The following is a 26,932-nucleotide window of genomic DNA, read 5'->3' as shown; positions in this document are numbered from 1 at the left end:
CTGCCTCTCAATGCTATTAGTCACTTTATGACATCTGCCTGGCTTGAGGTCTGCAAAACTCTTTGTGACCTCAGAGATTCAGCTGCAGGCTTGAAGTGCCACAGTTTTTCTGGCTGTCATTGGTTTAGCTCTGTTGACATCACAATCTTTGCTGGTCTGATGTCACAAACGGGGCATGTCACATGCCATCTCAGGTCAGACTACTGACTGATTACTCACAGTTGAACACATATTGTACTGTGCTCTGTTACTGATACAAGAGAGAGACTAATTACTACCCAGCTTTTCTTACTGCTGGTTCATAAGCAGGCAAGGTGATAGAGGGACGAATCTCAGAAGAATGGGAATAGGGGTGAACACCAATGGGGAAAACAGGCATGATGGGAAAGGTAAGCAAACAAAGAGGCTGGAAAATATGGATGTTGGGTAGCAGAAGTATTCTGAAGGTGTCCAGATAACCAAACAGACAAGGTCAAAATGTGGCCGTTGCCCAAAGGCACAGGGCTGATCCAGGGATCAGATCCTTAGGAGGGAACTAATGGTTTGCTTGAGTGGATGGAATTGTGCTGGAACATCAATGGCCACAGTGTCCTTGCGGATCCTCCCACTGTAAGACCCATCATAGAACATCTGCCCAACCCAGATGTACCACAACTCCCACCTGGATCAGCCAACATGGGCAATGGTCAGGGATGAAGGCAGCTGCAGTCCAACAATATTTGGAGGGCACTACATTGAGGAAGGGATGCGGGTGGCGCTGTGGGTTAAACCACAGAGCTTAGGACTTGCCGATCAGAAGGTCGGCGGTTCGAATCCCTGCAATGGGGTGAGCTCCCGTTGCTCGGTCCCTGCTCCTGCCAACCTAGCAGTTCAAAAGCACATCAAAGTGCAAGTAGATAAATAGGTACCACTCCGGCAGGAAGGTAAACGGCATTTCCGTGCGCTGCTCTGGTTCGCCAGAAACGGCTTAGTCATGCTGGCCACATGACCCGGAAGCTGTACGCCGGCTCCCTCGGCCAATAAAGCAAGATGAGCGCCGCAACCCCAGAGTCATCTGCGACTGGACCTAATGGTCAGGGGTCCCTTTACCTTTACATTGAGGAAGAAAACAATTTGCACACAATCAAGATCAGCTGCAAAAAGAAAAGGGAGTGCATTTCTCTGGCTAGCTACTCTTTCCCTTTTGATTATTATAATGCCCCTTCTTGTCTCCATGAAAAGGGTCTGCTTTTGTGCCATATGTGACAGTTTGAAAAAGACATTTCATTCTCATTCATCTCTGTCCCTTTCTCTCCATTATAGCTTTTTTAAATCACCTAAAGGATTCAAGTGGTTGTTCAGCTGTTTGGTGACAACAAAAATCCGCTGTCTGCACTTTCATGGATTATAGCATTGCATAATCTTTTTTTTTTTTTTCAAAAGAGAGAGAGAGTTTGCCTAACTGCTCTCTAATCTTTCCTTGCATTTATTCCCACTAATACTCTCTCCTGGGGTAAAATTATGAAATAGTATTCAGAAAGAACATTCCATTGCTCTTCTTTCTGAAGGGTGCTTTCTGTATGGAGCACAAATGCCAAAAGCAAGCAGAGTCTTAAGAACAGCAAAACAGAAATGAAACATATGCAGAGGTTCTCACATAAACGTTTAAATTTTATTTTATTTGACTGATTGATTGAATTTATATACCACCCTATACACAGAGATCTCATCTTAAAGATGTACTGTATTTTTCACTCTATAAGACGCAGAAGACCACAAGACGCACCTAGTTTTTGGAGGTGGAAAACAAGAAGGAAAAAAAACCTGAATCTCAGAAGCCAGAACAGCAAGAGGGATCACTGTGCAGTGAACGCAGCAATCCCTCTTGCTGTTCTGGATTCTGGGATAGCTGCGCAGCCTGCATTCGCTCCGTAAGATGCACACACATTTCCCCTTACTTTTTAGGAGGGAAAAAGTGAGTCTTATAGAGCAAAAAATGTGGTAAGTACCGTATTTTGAAACTACTACTGCAGAAACATGTACAGGGGACCTGAATGCATGACTACTATTTGATTCCTCTCAATCTACCCAGATCTTCCTAGATAGTTTGTGGAGTGAAATGCACAGGGCATGGAGTCAACCAGAATGCAGATCATGATCTACACTCTAAATCTTTTGGAGATTTACCGTAGATTGTCAAGGATTTCTGACACCCAATTGTTTAACAATTGCAATAACAAATCAACACCAGCTATCTAAATTAAGCTCACGAAGTGAAGAAACCTAATCAGGAGTAGTCTTTTGTGTGTGATTTAGCTGAGATTCCTGCATTGCAGCGGGTTGGACTAGATGACCCTCAGGGTCCCTTGCAGCTCTACAATTCTATGTTTCCATGAATCAGAGCAGCCTGGCACAGTGCTATTGCAGCATCTAATTCCCCTTGCTAATGTCCCTCACCCACTGAAATTGTTTGCTTAGGTTCCAGTGAGCTAGATCTGTGCTCTTTGATATGTGCATTCTCAAAATAAACTGGGAGGAGGGGTAATTCATAAAATTCACCCTCTATTAGTTCAGTTTAGATTTTTTAAAACATTGACGGGGGAGGGGAAAGAAGAGCAACTCCTGTGTTTTCAAAGTGTTGGTGCTGACCTTTAAAGCCCTAAATGGCTTTGGCCCAGTATACTTGAAGGAGCGTCTCCACCCCCATCATTGTGCCCAGACACTGAGGTCCCTCTCTGAGAGCCTTCTGGCGGTTCCCTCACTACGAGAAGTGAAGCTACAGGGAACCAGGCAGAGGGCCTTCTCAGTAGTGGCCCCTGCCCTGTGGAACGCCCTCCCAACAGATGTCAAGGAAATAAACAACTATCTGACTTTTAGAAGACATTGGAAGGCAGCCCTGTATAGGGAGGTTTTTAATGTTTTATCTTTTACCACATTATTATTATTATTATTATTATTATTATTATTATTATTTGCTGAGAGCCGCCCAGAGAGGTTGGGGAAACCTGACCTGTTTCAGGATTACCCTTCCACTGGGACAATATAATACATTTTCAGGTGAAATAAATATAAAACAAAATACCATATTACAAAGACTAATGATAGGAGGTGTTCTTAAAAACTCTTTAAAATAATATCTAGATTGTAGATGGTCATGATATAGCCACATATCTATACAGTGGAACCTTGGAAGTGGAACACCTTTGAATTCGAACGTTTTGGCTCCCGAACGATAGAAAACCAGAAGTGATTGTTCTGATTTTCGAATGATTTTTGGAAGCTGAACATCCGGAACAGCTTCCACAGCTTCTGACTGGCTGCAGGACGCTCCTGCAGCCAATCGGAAGCCGTGTTTTCGAACCGTTCCAGGAGTTTAATGGACTCCCAGAACGGATTAAATTCAAAAACCAAGGTATGACTGTGTATGAAAGAATGCACAAAGATGAGAAAATAAACTGTTTTGCATAGCAGCTTCTGTCAAGTGCATAAACCACCATAGTAACACTTACACTGGGGAACTTACACAGGGAACACCTGCAGTTGTTCTAACCTAATTTTGATGTGCTGATTTCATATCTGAAGTTGATTTTGTTCTGTAAGCTCTAGTTTTTTGCAATTCATGTTTTTCACTTTTCACCATAATCTTTGTTTTTCACAATGCAAGAATTCAATATTTTATTAAACACAAAGCCAAAGTAGTACAATATGAGTATAAATTTAAGTGACTTATATAGCATTGAGCATGACATGTATAACACTGAAAATGACATGTGTATCTATGTACAGTTGGAGGTATGCAAAAAAATGTACATTCCCTTAGGATACACAGTATACTGGGAAACATCTTTTTTTCCATTTTATTTTGCATGAGATTTTTCAACTGTTCTTATATGTTCTTTCAATACTGATTTCAAATATGAAATCAATTTTTGTGTACATGCCATAGTTATCTTTCAATTTCTGACTTTTGCAGATATGTCATATTTACACTGGGGGTAAGTGGACAATGACACGTTGATCTACCCTAACCACATGATAATTATTGTTTTGCAAACTTAATTTTCTTTATTTTTACAGTTTTGTAACCTAAATATTTGTATTTTTCAGATCGGACCATGGCTTCTTCAAGTAGACAAAAATGTGTAAACAAGCCTGATGCCTTTTTTTAATGTATGTGGCTGCTACGGACTTCCTCGTCAAAGACACAATATGGGGGGGAAGAAGTGGGGGGGGGAGCATTCGCATGGTTTGCTGGAGCAAGAGTGTGATGATGCCAGAATAAGCACAGCATGTCGACCTAAGCGGTGTGTGCTGAGTTTCAGTTTTCTGGGTCATATGGAAAGATCTGAACAACTTTGGAGGCCGACTTTGAGTATCCTGCTTTGAAGAAGAGGTCCAACAATGTTTCATTCTCAGATTTATCCAGTAAGCAAGATGTCCTGAGCTACATGTAGCCACTTGTCATTGTTCTAGCTCATTAGGAAGTATCCGAACTGTTTCAATATCCCAGGCCAGCTGGCCTAAGTGTTTTGGAGTTTAGGATTAGTCCAGAGTCCTTCTATTCTAGGTCCGTAAGTGACTCATGAATGCATTTGTTCTGAACACATACTTCACTTAATTTTACTGAAGGCTATAAGCCTTATAACCCTTGAAGCTGTCCCAGGAACTCCAGCAGGTGCAGAATGCTGCAGCAAGGCTCCTCACAGGGTCTCTGCCATGGGAGCATATTCACCCAGTGCTTTTCCAGCTGCATTGGCTCCCAGTGGAGTACAGGGTCAGATTTAAGGTGCTGGTTGTAACCTTTAAAGCCCTTCACAGCCTAGGACCCTCGTGCCTACGGGACCGCCTCTCCCGGTATGCCCCACGGAGGACCTTAAGGTCCATATATAGCAACACCCTAGTGGTCCCGGGCCCTAAGGAAGTTAGATTAGCCTCAACCAGAGCCAGGGCCTTCTCAACACTGGCTCCGGCCTGGTGGAACGCTCTGTCTCATGAGACCAGGGCCCTACGGGATCTGATTTCTTTCCACAGGGCCTGTAAGACAGAGTTGTTGTTCTAAGCCTTTGGCTTAGAATCAGTTTGATTCCCTCCCCCTCTTTCTTTTTCATTTCTCCTCCTACGAAGAGACTGCATCCTAATGTTTTAATGTTGTATCTTAATCTTTTAAATTGTATTTTAATCAACTTGTTTTTATTATTGGTTGTTAGCCGTCCTGAGCCCGGTCTTGGCTGGGGAGGGCGGGGTATAAATAATAAAAAATATTATTATTATTATTATTATTATTATTATTATTATTATTATTATTATTCATGGCAAAATTCCTCCATGTTTAAAGAGTAAAAAATTGTAGAACATGGCATAAAGCATATCAGTTGTTTGTTTTTAAACCCAGACAGCAGCTTGCTACTCATAATTAATGGTATAAGATATAAAGTTCCCTGTTCCCTAAAATGTTGTTAGGAGACTAGCTCTGCCCCAGCTCCTGCCAACCTGGCATTTCGAAAGCACACCAGTGCAGTAGATAAATAGGTACCACTGTAGTGGGAAGGTAAACAGCATTTCTGTGCACTCTGGTTACCGTCCTTTTGCGCTAGAAGTAGTTTAATCATGCTGACCACATGACCCGGAAAGCTGTCTGTGGACAAACACTGGTTCCCTCGGTCTGAAAGCAAGATGAGCACCATAACCCCATAGTCGCCTTTGACTGGACTTAACTGTCCAAGGGTCCTTTACCTTTACCTTTTTTATTACAACATGGGCTCCCTCATTATGGGCAGTGGTGGTCTCTCAGGACATTATGGCGTCCTGAGAGAGGGCAAAATTTGATTACCACCCCCTATGGGCGTAGCCAGGATTTTTGTTGGGGGGGGCAGTCTTTTGTTGGGGGGGAACCTCAGATTTGTATTGGTTTTTATTAAGGGGGGCAGCTGGCCCCTGGCCACGCCTATGCCCCCCCAAATATCGAGTAGGTACCCATATAACCACTGCCTTGAGGCACATCTCTGGGAGAAGAAAAGGAAAATGAGTAAACCCCAAGCAAATCTGGAGTGGAGTCCCTGAAACGGTTGAGTGGTGCCTAGTATGCCTCCTTCCAGCAACAGCTGCATCCAAGGTGGTGTCAAATGTATTGTTTTGCTTTCATTTTGACTCATCAGTGCAGCCTAGAGGGGAATGGGTCTTGTCATTTGGGCAGCCCAGGGCCTCCATACATGCTGTCCTGGCTTGTGCCTTGGAGAGGTCACAACACAGGAGGCATCAGTTACAAGTTACCCGTGTCTGCAGCCGCAGCAGGCGCTGTGATTCTCCAGCGGTTTGACTTCATATCCAGAAGCACACTCCATTGTCTCTCAATGGATGGATGCCAACAACAACCTGTTGTTTTTTTTATTATTATTATTATTATTGTTGTTGTTGTTGTTGTTGTTCTTATTATTTTGCGCCCCTTGGCTCGGTGCCCTGTGTGGGGAAACTGCTCACACTGCCCTAGATCTGGCACTACCTATAGGTATGATTTCCCCTTTACTTAGATGGTTGGCTTTAACCAGAGTTCAGCTAGATAGGTGTGCACTGACGCTAACCGAGTTATCCCAATATTGGTTCTTAACCAGGCTTTGCAATGCTGCTTCAGAAATTGCGCTCACACACTCTGCGGGGTTACAAGGACAATACTGGATAGCACCACTGCAAAGTTAACCGTGTCCCTTCTCTAAAGCATGCGCCCACACAGGGGTGGCCTGTCTCATTTTACCACCTGAGGCAAAATGGGATGGTGCCACTTCACCCTGCCCAAGCCTCACTTACCAGGGTTACGCAGCAGGGTCTTCTGGTGAGATCTCACAAGATCTTGTAGAAGCAGCAGCCACAGCTGTGTGGCCCTGGCGGTGGCAGCAGTAGCAGGTAGGGTGCCCAAGGAGGCACCACCCTATTGGATTCTGCCTCCCGCCGTGGGAAGCTGGCTCTGAGCCCAGCAAACATTCTTCATTTCCTACCTAACTTTAAGAGACTGGAAATATGTTTGCTTTAGACCCCTGAGCTACAGGATGTGCATAGACAGGAGGCCTGGGCAGAGAATTGTGCAGGATTTTATCTTTTTGCACCAGGATTTGAGAATGCAGCATAACAAAAGAAATAGAAACCTGTCAGCTGAAATCTGTTTTGTAGGTCACAGGCTTTTTCGGGCCCTTTATAAGCCTACGATGAACCTTGTACACTGAAGATGATGATGATAATAATAATAATAATAATAATAATAATAATAATAATTTATTATTTATACCCCGCCCATCTGGCTGGGTTTCCCCAGCCACTCTGGGCGGCTTCCAACTGCATATTAAAAAGAGTACAGCATCAGACATTAAAAACTTCCCTAAAGAGGGCTGCCTTCAGTTGTCTTTTAAAAGTAAAATAGATGCTTTCTCATTTTCCAACTTGCTAGTAATATTCCCTTTGTCTCAAGCAATTAGCTGTGTCAGTGCAACTACTCCATGCTTTACACAACTTAATAAAGATAAAAGCAGTTTGTTTCTGGTGGCAATGTCATGCCTCAGCATGACCACTGGATGGCAGAAGCACACAATTCTTTAAGCCACATAAAGGTGGAAAGGAAAGAGCAAGTTTTGTGGCCACTTCTAACATCTGCAGCTATGGAATCAGCAGAACAGAATCAGACGGATCCTCAAGCTAGTGAACATTAATGTTATGAAGCTCAACATTAATGTTATGAAGCTCATAATTATTATTGTATGTCAGTGTTACTACTACAAAACTAGATGCTACCCAAAAAAAAAGCTGCTAAAAATTCTGTGCTCAGTGAATAAAATTATCTCCCCCGCCCCGCAACATTGCTCTCTCTTAAATAGCAACCTGACAGGATGGCACTGTGATCTAAACCACAGAGCCTAGGGCTTCCTGATCAGAAGGTCAGCAGTTTGAATCCCCATGACAGGGTGAGCTCCCGTTGCTCAGTCCCTGCTCCTGCCCACCTAGCAGTTCGAAAGCATGTCAAAGTGCAAGTAGATAAATAGGTACCGCTCTGGCGGGAAGGTAAATGGTGTTTCGGTGTGCTGCTCTGGTTCACCAGAAGCGGCTTAGTCATGCTGGCCACATGAACCGGAAGCTGTACGCTGGCTCCCTCGGCCAATAAAGCGAGATGAGCGCCACAACCCCAGAGTCGTCCGTGACTGGACCTAACAGTCAGGGGTCCCTTTACCTTTACTAACAGAGAAATTTAGCAGGTGAAACAGATATATAGAATGATGGGGATGGGGGGGGGGAGATTCACCTATTAAAGTTCAAGATACAGAGCCAGTTTAACCATAGGGGCACACTATGTGTCAGCCTAGGGAAGCTAAGTTTTTAGTGCAGCCACATCTGAAGGGCAATAAAATTCAAAAGGCATTAAACAATGGTGCTGGTGGTGGAAGGAAGAGTCAGCAACAGCCAGTTCAGCAGTCTGCATTTTCCAGAATGCAGAGTCAATGACACCATTTTATCCCAATGGAGCAAAACCTCCTAAATGGGTCTTAGAGACACAGTGGTGCCTGCTTCAGCGCTCTCCTGAGAGCCAAAGAGGCCTGCCGCAGTGGTGGTGATGAAGCTGGTGTGGAACCGGTTACCATTTTCCAACATGCTGCCATACCAAGATATTGTTGGGGCGCAGCAGGGAGGCAATGGTTTTGATGGAAGTTGTACTCTGAAATCTCTTGAAGGCAAGCTTCTTGGAAGTACCTGAGAAACTCCTCTGATAACAGCAACAAACCTCCAAGTGTCAACATGCAGAATCATAATGGGCAGCAAACTGATTTCCTAATAAGTTTTTCCCCCTCTCCTTTCTTGCACAGGAAGCCCATTCCCTTTTCCAGATGAAGAAAGGATGCTTAGGATTGCACCTCCTCACAGTGGAGAAGGTTTCAGCTGCCTGGGGCCTGATCCTGCCTTTTTCTTGCTTGTGTGAAGCATGGACGGCTCACTAGACTGGTTGTCTTGCAAAACCTCTGGAACTCAGTGAGACTTGCTTATATGTGCTTAGGCAGGAGCAGCCAGTGATCACGGTCTGGCCAGTCTAGCAGACCTTTTGAGGGGCAGAGGAGACAGCTGTGAGCCACCCCTGCAGGAGAGGAGGCCATCCCTCATACAGGCTCTCTTACACCAGGGCCAGCTACAGCTTCTCTCCCTTTGCTTCAGTGTGTTGGGAAAATTGCACAACCCGCCCCCCCTCAAGTTGCCACCAGTCGGTTTGTGGTTTTTTTGGAGGGAGGGGGCAGACTCAGTACCTTTCTCTCAGTGCCAATTACAAGTCATCGAGAACGCAGTACCGGTAGCCAGCATCTTGCAAACCCACACCCAATTAAGAAAAATGCTGTTTACTTACCCAGCCAACTTCTGTTTAAATACACTGAAACGAACACTGGAGGGACTGTGAAGAAATCTACCACCGAGTTTACTTCCAGCCAGAACCATAGCTTGTCGTTGGCTGCTATGAACTGGGGAGGGAAATGAAGAGGATAAGGATACTGGTTGTTGTGGGGGGGTGGGGTGGGGGGTGGGGATTCCTTATGAAAGATACAACAGATTTTCTGTTTGTCCCTTGGAAATAATTAAGGCATTGCTTTGTGACCTCTAATTAAAATACACCTGCTTATTCATTTTAATTCATTAATTAATTGACTAATTCATTTAAAAAATCTTTTAAACCTGTTTTTTAAGGGTGCACTCTTCCCACCCGAAGAACCCTTTGTAAAATACATTTTCATGTAAAATACATGAAGATACAATTGCAAACACGCACACACAAAAAACCAGCAGCGAAAGGTTACCCCCCTCCCCAATCTATGTAAACCACTTGGGAGATTTCAACAATAAATCAGAATACGGATTTTACAAAGGAATGTGTCTTGAATAAATGAGTTTTAATTTAACAGCTAGCAGTGATGAGACAACACTTATCTCTCTGGGGATGGGGTTCCAGAGGTGTGATGAGGCCATAACTGAGCAGGCCCTGTTCCTTGTCACCACCAGCCTAACAACTTTTCCTGGCGGGCTAGTGATGCTTGAGATCCCTTCAACCTTGTGTACATGGTCCTACAAGCAAATCTACTTCAGCATTTTAAAAAAACAAGGCAAAGGGACCACTGAAAACCTTCTCTATGGACAGTTTGCAAGTGTTGGAGTTTGTAGGAGCTGGTATGAGGGGAGAAAAGACTGTGAAGCTTCTAGAGCATTATTTGTGCCACAGAGTTAAAGCAGTTAAATAGTAATTCCCTCTAAGGGAGCAATGGTTAACATGAAGAAGGAGAATATTAAAGATCTCTTAATATTCCCAGGACCAGCTCCACCCCTCAAACTACAATTCCCAATACAGTATATATTCTTTCTGGGAGTTTTCCAGGTGGGGGAGGGGGAAAGGCCATAGCAGCTGAAAAGGGTGGTCCACACATTGGTAACCTCACCATTAGACTAATATAATGTGCAGAAACTGCAAATGAGCATAAAATTAAGTTCACCCAGCTTTACACATCTTGCATCACAAGCGTCGAAAGGTCCGCACTGGAGGCCTAATAGCTACTGAGTCAAGTTGAAGGCTCTGCGACTGACATCTAAAGCCCTAAGCAATCTAGGAACAGGAAATCTAGCAGTCCGCCTTCCCCTACACAGACCAAGCCAATCTTTCCACCTTTGTTGGTGGTTCTCTGGTTTGGTGACAATGTGGCAGTGGACTTTCCCAGTGATAAGTCCATCCTCTGGAATGTTCTTTCTCAGATAAAGGGTGGGGCAGAGACATTAGCAACCTTTCAACACCTCCTAAAATGTTTACCCAAGCTTTCCTGGGTGCCAGACTCTTGATTTCTTTTGTTCTCCCCACTGCTCAGATTTATTTGGGATATAATCATTTTATCTCATTTTTAATCTATTTCCCCCCAGGAAATTTAATTGAATGTTGTTGTGTTTCTGTTTTCATACTGTAAACCACTGAATTTATTATTATTATTATTATTATTATTATTAAGCAGGGTAAAAAGATTATAAAACAAACAAACAGATATATAGGATTGTAGTAAATCAGGGTTACCTCAGGCATCCAGCAGCACCAAGGTAAAGGAAGGACCAGAAGGCAGAACTGCCACAGACTAGTCTGACTAGGGTTTAGGGAAGCACAAAGGCTATACTGAGGTAACAGGATCTGCTTCTGGGGCCCCATGCAACTGTATGATCTGTTGTCTGTGGAAAGGGGCTCACCCTCACCCTGACTATTGGGTAGACTGGTCCTGTCTGGTGCCTTTAGACCCCCCCCACCCCTCTATCCTTGGGTTGAAAGTGAAAACTGGTTTGGATTTTTGGTCCAATGCAAACAAACAAACAAAAATCACCTTTTGGGGTTACTATTTAAATTGCCTTCTCACATTTTACTCCAGTTCAAATTCAGTGTTCAAATGAACATGGAAGCCTTTATGCTCCATTGGCTTGCAATTTTTAAATGTTTAAAAGCTAACAAAATAAAATGGTTAAAATTGTATTCTTCATACCAACTCTTTACTGCTCAGAACCTCAGAGACCACCTCTCTTCATATGAGCCTACCAGGATTCTGTGATCGTCAGCTGAGGCCCTTCTTTGTGTGCCTCCTCCATGAGAGGTCTGGAGGGTAGCAACACAAAAATGGGCCTTTTATGCAATGGCTCTCCACTTGTGGAGGCTCACTTTGCACCTTCATTATACACCTTTAAGCGCCAGGGACCAGGCCTTTGGCTGACTAACATTCTATATCCTTTTAAATATGTTTGTGGGAGGGTTAGGGGGTTATTGGTTTGCTTTGTTTTTGTTCATATTTTTATTATGCATTTTGTGGTTTTGTCTTGTTTTTGTGTGTGTGTGAATCGCCCTGAAATCTACAGAAGCAGGGTGGTATAAAGATTTTAATGACAGTGATAATATGCTTTGGCAAATAACTGCTACACCAAAATATTGGATTACTCCATTTCTTTCTAGGGGGAACCCAAAGGAATTGGGGGGGGGCAGGGGGGGGAGAATGTACCAGGAAACCAGGCAGCTCCTATCCAGACAATGGGATTAATTAGGAAGAAAGTTACGGGACAAAATGTGCATGTACAGTGGTGCCTCGCAAGACGAAAAGAATCCGTTCCGCGAGTCTTTTCATCTTGCGGTTTTTTCGTCTTGCAAAGCAAGCCCATTGGCGGATTAGCGCTATTAGCGCTATTGACAGTTTAAGGGCTTAAAACGGCTTTTTAAGGCTTAAGGGATTAGCGGTTTTGCTGCTAAAATGCTTTTAGCAGCTTAGCGCTTCAGAAAAAGGGGTTTTGGAGCGGGAAAAAAATGGCAAGAATTTTCGTCAATTTTCGTCTTGCGAAGCAAGCCCATAGGGAAATTCGTCTTGCGAAGCGCCTCTGCAAACGGAAAACCCTTTTGTCTTGCGGGTTTTCCGTCTTGCGAGGCATTCGTCTTGCGGGGCACCACTGTACCTTCTAGATGTGAAGTGAGAGCAAGTGTGGTGTGTCCACCTGGTATATTTTTTCATAGTACTGAAGAATGCTCCCTGTTGCTATTAGCCGATGCTGGAAAGCACTGGCGGTGGAAGAGGAGTGAAGGGGGAGTGCACCGCCCCCGGCAGTGCGATCCTCAGGGTGCCATTGCAGCCTCCCCCCCCCCCGCTGGCGGTGCGCTCCGCCCCAGGACACGCGCCCCGCCCCTGGAATGTGCGCCAGCCCCGCCCCCTGCTCTCCACCCCCCGGTGCCGGAGCATGAAGCTCCGCCACTGCTGGAAAGTGAAGACACAAAGGCTTGTTTCACCCTGTTGCAGGCTTAGAGCCTCCCAAGAAACCCAATGCAGGGGATAAGAGCTCTTGGGAATGTTAGTGCAGCGAGCCTCTCCATCCCATGCCGTGGTTGTAGATATGTGTAAACACAACCATAGTTCCCACTGTATCACCGCTGTATTCATCCACATTCATTCCAAGGAAACAAAACTTTGGAACCTCAGAAGCATCTCACCGCTCTGAGATTGTGGTGCGTGCAGCAAGCACCTTTGGGAAGTTTTTAATGTTCAGTGTTTTGTTTTGCTTTTATATGTGTTGGAAGCCGCCCAGAGTGGCTGGGGCAATGCAGCCAGATGGGCAGGGTATAAGTTATCATTCTTATAAGCGACTGATGGTGGAGGGAGTAAGATCTACCACAAACACAGTGTGTGTGTGTGTGTGTGTGTGTGAGAGAGAGAGAGAGAGAGAGAGAGAGAGAGAGAGAGCACTGCTGTTGCACAGTAAATCCATAAACCTCTTTATCATGGAGCAAAGGTTTATTGAAGCAATTCCTGTTCTCAACACGGCTAGAGAAAAGTCTTCCCATTCAAGGGCAATAGCCTATTTTATTTTATTTTATTTTTTAAACCTTTATGGATGTGGTACAGTGGTACCTCGGTTTTCGAACATAATGTGTTTGGAAGACCGTTCGACTTCCGAAACGTTCAAAAACTGAAGCATTTACTTACGGAAAACTCAATATGGAAGCCATGTGGCACATTCAAATGAAAAGCTTTTGAAAACCGAAGCAGTTACTTCTGGGTTTCCGGCATTCGGAAACTGAAATGTTCATCTTCTGAGACGTTCGAAAACTGAGGTACCACTGTATTTTAATTTGATAAACTTGGCTTCCCAAATATAAACAACCCCCCCCCCCCATCTACCACACATGAAAACCAATTTACTCAGAAGGTACTGGCAACTATGATGGCCTTCGTACACTTTTTCAAATCCATAGCAGTATGTTGCTGCTTGACACTTTTAGTCCGCTGGCGTCTTTTTTCCCTGGTTATTCCCACAAGTGCCTCTGGGAAAAACCACTGTGGCACCTCGCCCTCCCCTCAAGTCAAGCAATATGGAGATTTGCACTTACCCGCAAGCCAAAGTAGAGCAGGAAGAACACGTTGAAAGCCATGTCTATCTGTAACGTGAAATCTTTGTAGAAATTCTGGCAAGATTCTATTGGGCTATTTGAGAAAAGAAAAAAAAAGACCAGAGTAAACTAGAGGGAATGAAGTTTGCATATCAGAAGTATGGCAAAAGTAACGTCAGCTGGCCACTGTTATCATTTCGATTAGAGAATGGACAGGATTCAGTCATTATACGCTGCTTCTGGCTCTTCCATTATTTCTAAAGCAAGCAGGCATTGAAAGAAATAATAATATTTGGAACATTTGTTTTTGTATTGTCAGCCATTCTTACTGTTCACCTGTTAGTTGCAACAGGTGAGCAGAAACATGCAGGCACTTTTAAGGAATGACAAGCAGGAAAATCTCTTAGGATTCCTCAATCCCACATTAACCCTTAAAGAACTGGCTTCTTTCTACCAGGTACGTAAAGCTATAACAGTTCAATCATCAAATTTGGGTTGCTTTTTAGCAGATCTTGTTCCTCTGCCTGTTACAGCAGGTGGCTCTACAGGCAACAGTAGGTGCCTATGCATGCGAAAAGCTTCATCTGCTAATTCCTGCAGATTCAGCTGCTGTTAAAGGTACAAGAGCATGCCACCCCCCCCCATTAGTTGGCAACCCAAAATCTAGCAAACGTGATTTCATTATTAAATGTTTTGTGTATTTTGGATGAAACAGCATCTTGTAAATCAGTAGCACCAACAATTTCAGAAAGTTTTCTAAAAAGAGCCCCCACCAAATTAATGCCATCTTATATTACGCACTCCCCTTTCTGGTTAATGTAATATAAAAAGAGTTGCTTATGGATATTAGCAACTTGGGGGAGATACTTGTTTGCTTCTTTACAAATACAGTACCATGAATCTAGTAGAAAGAAGAGCATAGCCCACTGTTAGAATTAATGCAGAACAACATAAATTAAAAGAGTAGAAGCAGGACTCTAAGGGTTAATTTTCACATGCAGATTTCAGATTCCCCTCTCTTTCTCAGGCAGCCTTGCAAAATCTAGTTTTGCTTTCTTAAAAAGGGGCACATCCAACTCTCTAGCATACTCTATACAAACTGGTACTGTGGTATGCTTCAATAAACCAGGTTGCAGCAAATTGAAAATATGTGTGTGTTTGTGTGTGTGTTGTAATTTATTTGTGATGGTCCTATGAGATGGTTGGAAAGACTGCAGATCACAGCCCCCAGGTTAAGTAGCATGTCCCAAGATTTGTAACAAGTTACCATTCAGTCAGCATAACCATACAGAGGTCAGGAATGATGCTTAGAAGTTACTTAATTCTGGGAAGGAGATGTAAAAAATACACGCTTGAGGTAACGGGAAGGAAAATGACAATTAAGGAGAAATTCCATGACTCTTCTTTTTACAAATAAATCACTACGTATATCATACCAGTTAGTATAGCGCTACATCTGCAGGTGCAAGGCTAAATTGCTAAACAAGCAAGGTTCTGTGCATTCTGAATGTTGTTGACCTAACTGAAGGCAGGGAAGGAAATTAGCTGGATTTTGAGGGTATTACACATGCAGCCAGGTTCCCATTTACTTGCAAACATCGCAGCTCAAACAAGTCCGATAACAGCATGCCCCCCCCCCTTTATCCTCAGGCACGTTTATAGTTGCCAACATTTCCCTGAAGGGCAGTGACGCACAGTTCTAAGAAGACTCGGTAGCAACCAACGCCATATTCACAGCGTTTTGAAATACTACTTGCAAATGTTGCATCAAAACGATTAAACACGCAAGTCTTATAGAATGAGTGTCAATTGCAATAAATAAAGGACAAAACGGTATATTTGTGGTATTGTTGTTAGTATCTCACATTGTCTTGGTAGCAAAGCAACGGAAAATAAATATTGCTATAACACATTAGAGAAAATTGAGGAAACCAGAACAGGGGGAAACTTCTGCTTTCAGTCCTGTCCCCCCCCCCCCCACTTTTCCCGGAGTATGCAGAATGAGAGTCAGTCATCTCACCCACTTCCAGATCCTCCAAGTATCTGAAAACCATGGACCTGGCAAGGGATGAAATGTGCAAGCTCCCACATTGTCATTGTAACAGAAACTGGAAAAGCAGAAGTGTGAGACGTTAATGCATCTGCTTTGTAAGCCTCTTCTGAAGTCCACAAAGCAACCCTTCCAAAAGAAGCTTCTCCAATGCAAAAACTAGTAAGGAGATGAGTTCTAGCTAGCCTCCTTTCAGATATGTGTGGGGAATTCTCAATGAAGATGATTCAGACATGTTTTCCCCTCCCCTCCCCTGCAGTCTAAAGTGCCCCAGTACTGTAGTCCAATATTGTGCAGTCTAAAATGGTGTACTATTAGTAGTCCAAGATTGTCAGAGAGACTGGGTAGGGGCTTATTTTCATATACTGATTTCATTCCACACAATCGTCATCACAGAAATCTGCAGTCAACGGAAGGTAAACAGACAGCACATGAAAAAGCACAGTTGTATGGAACCATTCTGCAAAGGACTAGTTGCAGTGGAAGTAACTATTGTCAAGTTCCCAGACTATAGACTGAATCCAGACTGAGAGTTAGGGTCCACTGAATTCAATGGGGTTTAGGCATAACTACCAGTCTGGATCCAGCCCTGTGTTTGCAAAGCAATAGTCAAAATTATCACATGGGAAGAGGAGACAGTGAAACGGCTGCCATGGGCCATCACTCTCTCTTTTCCCTTTGGGAAATTACTTGGCAATGAGGGTGGAGTAATGAGCCTTCCATACATTTCCTCTAAAAAACCCCAAAAGAACCTAATTGTACATATTCACCATGACAAGCACTGAGTTGCAGCAAACCCCTGATGTGGGATTGCTGTTACACAAAGCTAAGCTGTGACGCCACAAATACAATCATCGCATACCAAACACCTCTTAAACACAAACTTAGCCTTTAAGATCCTGACAGCAGGTTGCTTCACCTCAGTACAGATATTGTAGAGTTGGAAAAGGTCGAGGGGATGTAGTGGCTCCCTCCATGAGAAAAGGTTACAGCACCTGTAACTTCTTAAGTTTACAGAAAAGGCAGGTATGGCATGACATGCCAGAAGTTTATAAAACTATGCATCCCTCTTCCATAGCACTCAAACTTGTGCACATCCAATAAAGATGAATGTTGGGAGATTTAGGGCAGTTAAAAGAAAATATTTATTTACACAGTGCATAGTTGAAAACTATGGAGCTCACTCGCCCAGGAGGCAGTGGAGACAACCAACTTAGATGGCTTTGAAAGAAGATTGGGCAAATTGATGTTCTATCAATGGCTACTAGCCATAATGGCTATGCTCTACCTCTACAGTTGGGGGAAGCAATGCTTCTGAATAACAGTTGCTGGAAACCACAGGAGGGCAGTGCGCTCTTGTGCTCTCGTTCTGCTCCCTGGTTTCTCACAGGCAGCTGAGGACAGAATGCTGAATGAATAGCAGAATTAAAAAAATATGTATTTTTGTTTCGTTTTGTTCCACTTTAGGCCAATTCAGCTACATCAATCGATCACTTTTCCTTCTATCCCACCCCGCCCAACTCATAACATGAATAACCCAGAATAAGTTGTTTATTTATGCATCAACAGGGCTATTAAATGAACCACAGAATCCCAGACAAGATGCACAAAACAGAAGGCCCTATACAGTGGTTTTCTGTAGTTTCTTCCTGCCGTCCTACAAACTTGCTGGGAATTAATTAGCAGTGCGCTGGGGAAGTCTTGAAAACCTCTACAGCATTCCAATTAACAATTAGAAAGAGTGCTGACTGGGCGGGTTGTCATTAAAACTTAAATGAAACATGAAAATTGGGGCGACTGCAGAAGGTGGCATTGATAAACAGCAAATGCGAAAGAAGGAGAAGCTTCTATCACTGATATATCACCAGCATATTAATATATAATTAAGGGAAAGATTAACTGCAAATGGAAGCCGAAATGGTTTTGTCCGCATAGATGCCTGAAATTCAAAGACATATACATATATGCCTAGTTAACACCGTGGTATGAGATGCCACACAGGCATAACCAGGTCAAACCCAAGTCACTGGGTTGTAGACAACTTTTTTAAAAAATACTTAGAGTAAACCCTTTGAAATGTATGAACATGACTAAATTTGGTCTACTAATTTCAATGCATCAACTCTGAGTAAAAGTTCCTCAAGGTCTATGGTCCACTAGGAAGCTTTGCTATGCAAGCACCATGGGAAATAATAATGTTGTTGCACAATTTCTGTTCATTTCGCTGCTGCGTAGCGGGAGCTTGCCAGTGGATTGTTTCTATCTGAATAGTCTTAAAGCCAGTTGGCTCAGCAGTTAATGTTAATTGCTACAAAGAGGCAAAGAACATACATGTTTTATCTATTTTACTTCTACATGGGCTTCAAAGCCATATATTTTAACCGGAGGGCAGGTGTGGAGCAGGTGTTGAGAGAACAGCTGTTCAGGTGTTTTTTTAACTGATAAGAAATGCTTAGAAGACCATGTTGACTGAACATGAAGTTTTAACATGGTTATTACATAAGCACAAACCTGCAGTGCCTTAGATAAAGCATCCAGAACGCCTTTGCCATTTTTGTCCAGAAATCTATGCTGGGGCACAAGCCTAGACTACAGCCCTTTTTTGGTGGTGGTGGGGAATAGTGCCGTGAAATCACACAAGATCATGGTAATCAAAATGACTGCCATTCTCTCTCCCCCCCCCCCGCAACTTTGGATGTCCCAGTTTTCCTAGGACACTTGTGGGGTATGTGCTTTGACCTTGAAGAACAGTTAGCTAAGGTATTAGCTCTTCTGAATAGAATCCTGAAGGGACCTGCAACTAATTAGAAACACCAAATTTCCCCCTTGGTAGCCACTCTTGAGAACAAAGCATAACAGAAGCAGTTCAGCTGCCTGCAGCTGCGCCCATGCCCTTGTAAGCAGCAATATCTGTGAAGAGCAACAAATCGAAGCACAGTAAAACAAGGTATGCCTGTATTATGGAGGTATGCTTTGTATTATTTTATTAATACTATTGCTTAACATATGTTTGTCATGGTCTTTGGCTACAATAAATTTATGAGTAGCAGCAGCAGCAGAAACAGCAGTAGCAGCAGTTTTACAAGCAGTATACAACAATAATGATAGCATAAATATATAATAAACCTCCAACATGCTTTTCCTTTTCATCACCATTATATTCATAAACACTTCCTTCTCTCAGCTCCACATTAAAGAATCCAAATTCCAGGGGTGTCCAAAATGTGCTACTTCTCCTTGCCTCTGGGTTCCAACAAGTCTTGGTCCCAAATTATCCTCAATCCCTTGCTTCTGTTCTAATTCTATCGTGTAAGAGAACTAGATTTGTTACTTTGCAAGTCCATGATGAATTTATGGATGTCTCCAAATCTGAGACACCCATCTAGCTGCCCAGTGAAAAGCAATGGCCAGTATAAACCTTGGCTATGGCTTGACCACAAGCCTAGGTTTAGACAACATGTTACGCCAAAGCATCTATCAGTGGGGCTGTGGGAGTAACAAACAAAACCCATGGAAGAGCAAAGTGACTGACTGCAAGTTTATCTCCTGGAGCCCATTCATTTGCATGGTATGAGTAAGGCAGTGTTCTGCTATTACTATTATGGTTTCTGCTACTTGCTTACCCAAAGCCATGCACTTAAGCCAACTGGTGCTTTTTAGCTTTTACACTGTTTTAGTTGTATCCTGGTTTTAATGTACGTTTGTAAGTTGTTTTCAGAGTTTTCTGTATAAAAATAGTTACAAATAAGTTCAAATAACAGCAATAACACTAATAATAGTAGTAGTAATAATAATAACAGAACACAGATTGTGGTCAATTGCCCCAACCCAATATTTAAGGACACATGTCTGCAATGTAGGGAGTGAGAAGTGATTGATATTTATTCCTTTTACCTGTATAAAGTACATGGGTGTATCTATCTACAGAATTAAGAGGTGTGTGTGAGTGTGTGTGTGTGTGTGTGTGAGAGAGAGAGAGAGAGAGAGAGAGAGAGAGGTGTAAGGATGGGACTATTTTGAACAAATGTGGCTACAGCAGGATGAGTCCAGTAGTTGCCTCTTGAGCTCAATGATCCTGCTTAATTATAAATGCTGCCATTTTCCTTCCTCCTCCATCACTGAAGGGCCATGACAAAACCTATCACAATACTGTTTAGTTCAAAGAGGAACAATCCATGAGCCCTACCCAACAGACACACCACAATGAAATGTCTGGCTTTGAGTAGCAACTACAGTGGTACCTTGGGTTAAGAACAGCCCTGTTTACGAACTATTCAGTTTACAAACTCCGCAAAACCAGAAGTAGTGTCCCGGTTTGTGAACTTTACCTTGGTCTAAGAATGGAATCTGAAAGGTGGAAGGACACTGGCAGCGGGAGGCCTCATTAGGGAAAGTGCACCTCGATTTAAGAACGGTTTCGGTTTAAGGGCAGGCTTCCAGAACGGATTAAGTTCGTAAACCAAGGTACCACTGTACGCTCCCTTTGCCATAGAAAGTCATTTCAATTTCCATGTGGCACGGGAAGCTCACTTGGGCACACAGAACTAGCCGCATGATCCTTTGAACCTCAGCCTGAATCAACAGCTGGCAATACTGCAGGGTGTGCAACTTCTGACAAATCTCTAAAAATTGTAGAATGAATGGGTGCAATCCACTTGGTGCCCTTGCATGACCAAAAGTGCTTTTGATCTGCCAGTGTGGTGTAGTGGTTAAGAGAAGTGGACTCGTAATCTGGTGAACCAGGTTCGATTCCCCGCTCCTCCACATGCAACTGCTGGGTGACCTTGGGCCAGTCACACTTCTCTCTGAAGTGTCTCAGTCTCACTCACCTCACAGAGTGTTTGTTGTGGGGGAGGAAGTGAAAAGGATATTGTTAGCAGCTTTGAGACTCCTTAAAGGTAAAGGTAAAGGTACCCCTGCCCATACGGGCCAGTCTTGACAGACTCTAGGGTTGTGCGCCCATCTCACTTAAGAGGCCAGGGGCCAGCGCTGTCCGGAGACACTTCCGGGTCACATGGCCAGCATGATGAAGCTGCTCTGGCAAACCGGCACCAGAGTAGCACACGGAAACACAGTTTACCTTCCCGCTATAAAGCGGTACCTATTTATCTACTTGCACTTAAGGGTGCTTTCGAACTGCTAGGTGGGCAGGAGCTGGGACCGAACGACGGGAGCTCAACCCGCCACGGGCAAGTCCTAGGCACTGAGATTTTACCCACAGCACCACCAGCGTCCCCTGAGACTCAATTGAAATCTACCCAATGTCCCAGAAGCTAGGTGATTGATTAGATATATAGAACACAAAGAGAGAGTGATTCATGTAGGTTGCACAAGATATATCTAATTCTGTAGAGAAGATAAGTGACTAATGAGTCTGAACAATAAGGCTTGGTGACCTCTTATAGATTGAGTGCCAAAGGCTATGCCTACCAAACTTGATTAATAATATTTTATATTTTCTTTTCTTGGTAGTGAGTTTATTATCAATACCAGACTAAATTTGGGGCTGACATGAAAAACTCAGCTATAACAAAACAAATATTGATTATAGACTTCTGTCTCATCTGCTGATTCATAACAGTATATTGTTCTTGGGAGCAGAACAGTGATTTACTGTTTTCACCATGCAAGTGTGTGACGATATATCAGCCTTCCACGGAAATGTAATTTTGTCATCTGCTACTGCATTTTGCACTGAGGTCTTCAGTGGTGCAACAGTAAGACCAAAAAGATGCACTTGTCAAATCTCTTACTCTTTAGGCTTGAATTTAGTGGAAATCCTGAACTTTAACACTATGAAGTCTAAATGTATGGTGCTGTGGATGCCCTTGCTCAGGCTCAACTCTTGTAACCCTCTACTCTCTTTCCGCTGTCAGACCATATAGGATGAGTTACTAGTCATTTAACCTGGAGCTCATCAGCAAGATCTGCCCATCCCCATTGGCTGTTAAAATGCAAAAAGGGGTGCGAGGGGGCAGAACGTGTGGCAAATAGATCCTTCAAAGTGTGCCTCAGGCAAAGCTACTTGCTAACCACAGAGGCTCACTGTAGCGATCCCATTGACTAAAACAGGGATCTGACACATCTTTCCGGTCTTCTACTTTCAAAATGGAATGTTTCCCAGTTTGAGGTCCAGCAAGGAAACCCTGTTTGTTCTGAAAGCATGGCCTACAATGCACTCAAAATGCTCCATCATCTGCCTATTGCAGAACACTGGCAGTGGTGCTAATCTATCTCTTGGCAATGTGCTATTGCTGTTCTTTTCACTGTAGAGCCCTTGGTAAGTTTTCAAGGAATTCCAGGCTTCCATGAAAAGCCATGTGAAAAACAGTGGCTTTAAAATAGTAGCCACATTACACTAGTCATTACACTAGTAATCTCCCCTGCCCGAAGAAATTATATGGAGGGGGCAAGGTTTCATCATTCCACACATTATCCAAAGGGGAGTTATGAGACTCAGGTGAAAACATTTCATAGAGCAGCCTTCCCCAACATGATACGCTTTAGCTGTTTTAGGCTGCAGCTCCCATCAGGACGCCAAGGCTAATGGTTGGGGTGATGAGAGCTGGTCCAACAACATCTGTTGGGCCACAGGCTGGTCGGTCATGTGCTAAATGAGGACTGAGAAAGCACCATTTCTCCTGCTGTCTAATAAAAGCAAGAAAAAACATTTTAAAGTAAAGAAATGGCCTTTATACTTTACTAACTCCATCTCTCATATAACCACTTCCTTCCCATTCAGTGAAATGGGACTATACCCATTACCTGTGTAAGAACAGGACTATGCCTTTGCTATGTTGGCACCCATGCTCTGAAATGCACATTGATTCCATCATTGTTGTCCTTCAACCATAAGGTCAGAATAAGACTTTCAGCTGGCTGGCTATTAGATGATGCTGTTCTATTTATATTTTACTTGAATTTCTACAGGCTGCATTTCTTGTTTATTTTTTTTGCATTTGCTTTATTGTAGGGTGTGTGTGTGTGTGTGACAGAGAGAGAGAGAGAGAGAGAGAGAGAGATGGCTTTTAGATGGTTTTAGGGCAGATTATAGACTGCCTTTGAGGTGTATAAATGTTTAAATAAACAAACAAATATTTCCACTAACCTCTGTAAAAGACAAATGACTAAGATGTTTTTCTTTGCACCTTTGCAATCTTTTTCATCTACATAATTTTCATTTTCATGCTCAAGATAGCAATAAAATACTGGCATCATTCAAAGCTCTTTTCGCAAGTTTAAAACATGCACTTTTCTCCCTCCCATTTGTCATGGGTTTGTACAGAATAGCAATCAATCTTGAAATGAAAACAGGCAGATTATTACATTGCAAGAGAGAATGCAGACAAAAGCTGTGTGACCAATCTCTAGTACCAAATGGAGGCTTACAATGATCTGAAAGTAGCCAGTGACAGCAGTCAATCAAGAACCATTTTGCTAAAGTGCTGCTAAATTTTTCATTTCCTCCTGATTTTTAGAATGCATTTTCACTAAGGCTTTTCAAAAAGAAAATTAATGTAGTGCTCTTTAGGATGGTTGAGAGATGAAGACTGCAGTCTTAAACATAGTGACTAGACAGTAAGCCTCATTGAACACAATAGGACATACTTGTAAGTAAACACATACCAGATTGTGTGGTGAATTCTTCATTTCAAATCTCATACACTGTTTTGCTGATTGAGGTTGCAGTCTTAAGTATACTTACCTGGAAACATTCCATTCAAAGGAGTAAGACCCCCCCCCTTTTTTTTAGTAAGGACTGGACTCTGTGTTTTTGCTCAAGTACTTATAACAAGCAAACTAAGACAACTTTTCAAGCATATTCAAACTCTCAGCAGCTATAGCTGGCAAGCTCAGTGGTCAGAGATGATTTAAGAACTGGACCCAGTAGCTAATTTTTTTACAGGCTTTCCTCCAGTGCCTTTAACAGCAGCCTGACAGGCAGAATTGTTGCAGGTGAAGCTTTCCTTGGCACTGAGATGTGAGTGATGGGAAATTCTTACTGCTGCATTCTGTACATCAGGCTTGTACAAGAGCAGGGCCAGTAAACCAATGGCAAAGCCATCTTTTTTCAGGGACTCAACATGTTTCTGATGGAACCTGATCCTACATACTTCTTAGCTTCTACTCTCTTGCTTCAGGACCTATATTGCTTCTCATTCCAAAGACCACAATACTGTCTCTTTTCTCCCTTTCGTATCATTGTACCTCCAAACAGCATACATTGCCTCCTCCCAGTTCCAGCAGCTGAATGCATGGTGCCTATAACAGGTCTGGCAACTGGCAGAAATATTTGACCTTTATCATGTTACATATGTTTACTTATTACAGTGCCAGCAATGAACACAGTGCTTTTTACAGAGGAGCAAAAGAGAAAGACAGGACTCCATCCCACAGATGTGTATTTATTCCCTTTACCCATCTCACTTTCAGTGCAACAGAGATGTTTAGGAAGGGGCTCTAACTAAGCAAATGAAATTTGGATTAATATAAAGACATGGAGTACAGAAGAGATAGGGCTAGTGTGAGTCAAGATTTCTATGCTTCCTCTTCCACCTGCTCCCCCTGCGGAATCTAAAATAGTTGCTTATCTCATTCACTATCTAGCCAACAGTAATAGGAAGTCATCAAGTGAGAGCGGGGCCAACGAGGGGTCTAGCTTGAAAGACAGACTGCCTCATTAGTCCCATCAAAATATGAAACATCATAGCCATAATTTAAACTCAAGTTATCACAGATCCATGGTCTCAAATTGGGTTCATGCACTTAATGCTTAGATCGCATTCAGTGTACTGGCTGTTAGAATAAGCATGTTGGCATGCACCAAGCACTATGCGGACAAGGTTTACATTGGTCTTAGAAGACCCCCAACATATGAGGTTGCATCATGCAGTGAAACCAACAGCTTGGTTTTGGCTGCCATGCAGGGGGAGGGGGAACCTACATCAATGAGTCTGCAGAGCGGCTCCTAGGTAAGAGTTGATATGAAAGAGGTGGGTTATTTCAGCAATGAAGACATAGGCTGTAAAGTTTATACTGATGTAAAAATACACTGTACATAGCACAAAAGCAGACCTTGTTGTTGTTTTTTACGGCATTTTGAAAATCCAGGAAAAAACCACAAGGCATTGATTAGGTATCAGCACACACCCATTCTTAAAACGTCCACCTTACTAAGCAATTGAGGAACAGCTCCAATTGTTAAAACAAATCAATTTCAAGGTGGCTTCCCGGCACAGGGCCTGCCAAATCTGAAAGCACTTTACTTTCCGCAGGTATCAATGTGCAATGTATTGAACCAACTGGAAGGTAAGTTAGAGGGTGCTCAAGCTTTCCTTGCTCCTTAGCAGATGAATGACCTTTCTGCAGCTTGAAAAGAATCAGCACTAACTGCAACAAGCCACAGATAATGTTATTTGCTTGACCACCTCATCTGTACATCTCCAGAATCCCACAACTTAGTGCAGAAGCGCATTATCCAATATCATACACTGCAGCTTTTACAAGGTTGTGCCATTTCACACTGATGGTTGGAGGAGTGGTTATTTCATGTTTGAATACCCAACCCAATTTTTAAAAGTTTGCATCATGAGTGCTAAAACCTTTCCCTCCATCATATTAGTTTTGAATGAGTTTTATATGGGCGAAATATTCAAACATTCCCCCATCTGACGTGGTATAGGCTAGCAGCAAAAATATTATGTGAGGCTGTGTCAATGGAGTTGCGCTCAATGACTGAAATACTGAATGGTGTTTACAAGTAAATAGCACGAGTAATATTGTGCTCTATGGCTGTACTCTATAAAAAGGTGGTCATTCTATGTAAATGTTAGGACCATTCACAAGAGACCATTTCAGGATCCCTTTCACAGAAGAGCTTTAAACGTCAATTAAAATTGGGCACACTGGAAAAGGAAGTCACAAGTCATTTATCCCTGAATAACAGCAGTGTAATCTCGGTACTTCCCAAGTTACTTCAAAGCACACCCCTTGCACATAAACAGAATCTATGGGCTCCCCTCCCCACCAGCACACACACACACAATGGAGTTCTCCTGTGTAAGCCCCACTGAAATAGCATTAAATATAGTCAGAACTATCCCAGTGCGATCTCATCTAGAACCCAGTGCCCATACCAGAAACCACTTCATGTAGTGATCTGTTATGATACGAAAGCTCTCCTATGTGGAAAACATGACATGTAGAAGACATCACATGGGAAAGTTTGGTAGATCATTATGCCCCCAGCAAGACGTTCAAGGGAAGAAACATTTTTCTTATAAATCCTTGAAATGCCTATAGCTTCTACAAGGAAATCTGTGCCTAATTTCACTTCCCCAATGCTTAGCAGGCAGATTGCTGGCTCTGGGTTGGTATAAATGCTAGCAAGTCTTCCTTGGTTAACAAGGGCAACATCACTTGCTTGCCCTAGTTCTCCAACTGCAGGGAACCCGGTTGCTAAACATGCACTTCACACTTGGTTCCCGGCACAGCAAGTCATGGCCCTGGTGCCACCCAGGCTAGGCCATGAAAACAATCCCTTTAGTGGAAGGTTCCCAGTACTAAACAGGTTGCTGGAAGCCACATGCCTAAACACGTGTCTTCAATATTTCACAGGCTTCATTTTTACAGTTGCACTTCTGAATTAGAATTTCCCTCTGCCCCACATAGACCTGAATTCTGAGCTTATTTTATTTAGCACTTGGTTTTTCCACAACTGCTTTGAAAATGCAGAAATCCCTTGAGCATATTTTCTCTCTCCCTCTCTCTCTCTCTCTCTCTCTCTCTCTCTCTCTCGCAAGGGCAAGAGAACAACAGCAACCCATCCTTACAGGAATCCTTAAACTTATCTTCAGGCAGCGTGAAGAGAATGTTTTTTCTTAACTGAAAGAAGAAATCCCACATGAACATCTGTACAATGCATGCCCTTCAGAAGGCACTGTGCATTTCTTTAAATCATGTGCCATTCCTGTGCTATCAGAGAGTCAGTCAACAGTGTACAT

General features: G+C 43.0%; 1 protein-coding gene and 1 long non-coding RNA gene across 15 annotated transcripts in view; one reads left to right on the top strand and one right to left on the bottom strand.

Moving 5' to 3' along the window:
* Positions 1 to 26,932, bottom strand: part of KCNMA1 (potassium calcium-activated channel subfamily M alpha 1) — a 546,631-nt gene that overhangs the window by 224,036 nt on the left and 295,663 nt on the right. For all 14 annotated transcript variants that reach the window (XM_083440310.1, XM_083440306.1, XM_083440312.1 and 11 more), the window contains exons 4-5: positions 13,880 to 13,973; positions 9,350 to 9,461 (exon numbers count right to left, since the gene is read on the bottom strand). In XM_083440310.1, coding sequence (XP_083296436.1) covers positions 9,350 to 9,461; positions 13,880 to 13,973 — 206 coding nt within the window. The remainder of the gene's footprint in view (positions 1 to 9,349; positions 9,462 to 13,879; positions 13,974 to 26,932) is intronic.
* On the top strand, positions 184 to 4,130 carry LOC310679138. Its single transcript, XR_014512129.1, has 2 exons — positions 184 to 389; positions 4,087 to 4,130. It is a non-coding gene; the product is annotated as an uncharacterized lncRNA (long non-coding RNA).

This window comes from Podarcis tiliguerta (assembly GCF_965153285.1).
Source record: "Podarcis tiliguerta genome assembly, chromosome: 5".
In the NCBI taxonomy this organism is placed as follows: domain Eukaryota; kingdom Metazoa; phylum Chordata; class Lepidosauria; order Squamata; family Lacertidae; genus Podarcis; species Podarcis tiliguerta.
Note: the sequence above shows the minus strand (reverse complement) of the source record. Positions and strands in the feature narration are given on the sequence as shown.